The following is a 2,591-nucleotide window of genomic DNA, read 5'->3' on the forward strand; positions in this document are numbered from 1 at the left end:
AAAAAAAAAAAAAAAAAAAAAGCCTCCTCTCTTTCTCTTGTGGTGTGAGCTTGATTCTGCTGCTTGTCATGTCTTCTCACAAGTCTTTTAAGATTAAGCAATTCCTGGCCAAGAAACAAAAGCAAAATTGTTCCATTCTCCAGTGGATTCAGATGAAAACTGGTAATAAAATGAGGCACAACTTCAAAGGAGACATTGCAGAAAAGCCAAGCTGGGTCTTTAAGGAACTGCATGAGATGACACACACATTTATGCTGTGTCAGGGCTACGACCATCTTGGCACCTCAAGCTGAAAACGTCACCACGATCTGGACAGTTGGATGTGTTTTATTGGGAACATATTCTTCCTCTTTGTTTACATGCTCTGACATAGTAGGCTGGGTTCAGAAATAAATATGTGAGACCTTTTGTTTCAGAAAAAACCACCAATATAGTAAGATATATGTATGTCTTTCTCTGTAGGTGTGGGCTGTGAACTGCCTGGGTTCAAGCCAAGCTTTGTCACCTAGTATGACCTTGGTCAGTTAATTTCTCTAATTCTCAGTTTTCACATTCACTAAATGGGTATAATTATAGTACCTACCTCACAGGATTCAGTAAGTTAATACATGTAAAACACTTAGACTGGTGAATGGCACAAAGTAAGTGTTCAATAAGTGTTTGCACAATAAATCATACACATGAAAGGTAAAACATTTGTAATTTTTTTTCACTTAACATTATTATTTTTTTCAGACAGAGTCTCATCTGTCATCCACGCTGGAGGGCAGGGGCACAATCTCAGCTCACTGCAATCTTTACCTCTGGGTTCAGGTGATTCTCCTGCCTCAGCCTCCCGAGTAGCTGGGATTACAGGCATGTGCCACGATGCCCTGCCAATTTTTGTATTTTTAGTAGAGACAGAGTTTTGCCATGTTGGCCAGGCTGGTCTTGAACTCCTGACCTCAGATGATTCGCCCACCTCAGCCTCCCAAAATGCTGGGATTACAGGTGTAAGCCACTGCACCTGGCCTATTTTTTTCACTTAACATTATACTGTGAATAGCTTTTCATGTACTTGGAATTTTTTTTAAGAGCCAGGGTCCTGCTGTGTCTCCCCGACTGGAGTACAATGGCTGTACAGATGTGACTGTGGCATTACCACAGCCCTGAACTCTGGGCTCAAATGATACTCGCTGCCGCAGCCTCCCAAGTAGCTGGAACTACAGGGACACATCACTGTGTCTTGTAAAACTTTTCTTTAAGTCTACATGGAATTTCATTGCCAGAAAATATCATAGTTTCTTTTTTCTTTTTTTAATCCTGAGAAATACCAGAATTTCATTTACCAATCCAGTCCTACTGGGGCATTTAAGTTGTTTCCATTTTTAATTGGCTTTCATTTTGACTAATATTTTTTCTTACCCAAGAATTGCAGAGAGGAGAATAGCCAATTTAGAGGTAGGTTAGCATTCTTAGAGATGTTTCTGGAGTTATAATTAGAAGACCGAATTCTAGTTCCACGTTTGCTCCTTTTGCTGGGACTCTATACGGTGATGAGGGTGGACTAAATCTGTTGGGCTCTTTCTACACTTTCCTTCTACTATTATTGTGCAGGTGCCGAGGTCATTAAACGTCACATGCAAACCTCTAGTACTGATCCCCGTAGCCATCAGGCAGGGTCTGAGGCTGTGAGAGTCCCTGGCTGGTCACCTCTAGCTGCAAGCAGCTTCATCTGACTCTAGTCTCTCCAGTTTACCCAGTATACTCTCTGGTACAAATACAATATTCTTTGGGTACCAAGCTGTGAAAAGGTTTGGAAGTACAGATCTATGAGAATGTATTAAGGAACACTTTTTTCCTACGGCAGATATGTGTAGTTTTGCTCCTTGTTATATTGTTGATAATTCTTCATTCTTGGATTTTTTAGCATGGCTTCTCGCTGTTTCTGGGATGCTGACACTGACAACTATACCCATGATGTTTTCATGAATGTAAGTGTATTTGGAAACCTCTTTTTCCTGTCTAAGGACAAATCAAACTACTTAGTATTTAATAGGATGTAAAGACACTGCAGTCTCAGCCATTCGCCATTGACATCTGGATGAGATGATTTGACTTAATTTTTGTGTTACTAAAGCAGAAACCTGGTGTGCTACTTACAGACAAGGAAACTTGTATGTTTACATATGACATGATTTTCCATGGGTTTGAATTTGGGAATAGCATTTATTTAGTTAGCATATTACTTAAAAATGATTTTCAGCTACTTCCTCCATAAATCATTGTGTTCTAAAACCCAATCCTGATGGTCCTTATTAAAGTAGTAATTGATAACTACAGTGTTAAAATCACACACTTGTTCATTTGAACAAATCATACTTTGTTAAGTTGCAAACAAATTTGGATGGCAGGGATTCCATGAGCAAAGGTGGTTTTTCTTTTAGTAATAAAATTTATTTATCTTAAAGCCATTGATTAAAATTAAGCACAAATAGGCCGGGCGTGGTGGCTCAAGCCTGTAATCCCAGCACTTTGGGAGGCCGAGTCGGGTGGATCACGAGGTCAAGAGATCGAGACCATCCTGGTCAACATGGTGAAACCCCGTCTCT

General features: G+C 39.9%; 1 protein-coding gene across 3 annotated transcripts in view; it reads left to right on the forward strand.

The window, feature by feature from the left end:
• The window catches only part of DYNLT2B (dynein light chain Tctex-type 2B), a 20,946-nt gene that overhangs the window by 13,949 nt on the left and 4,406 nt on the right, over positions 1–2,591 (forward strand). For all 3 annotated transcript variants that reach the window (XM_017540995.1, XM_017540994.2, XM_037742923.1), the window contains exon 4: positions 1,910–1,973. In XM_017540995.1, the coding sequence (XP_017396484.1) occupies positions 1,910–1,973 (64 nt within the window). The remainder of the gene's footprint in view (positions 1–1,909; positions 1,974–2,591) is intronic.

The sequence above is a fragment of the Cebus imitator genome, unplaced genomic scaffold, assembly GCF_001604975.1.
Source record: "Cebus imitator isolate Cc_AM_T3 unplaced genomic scaffold, Cebus_imitator-1.0 Scaffold129, whole genome shotgun sequence".
Lineage (NCBI taxonomy): Eukaryota > Metazoa > Chordata > Mammalia > Primates > Cebidae > Cebus > Cebus imitator.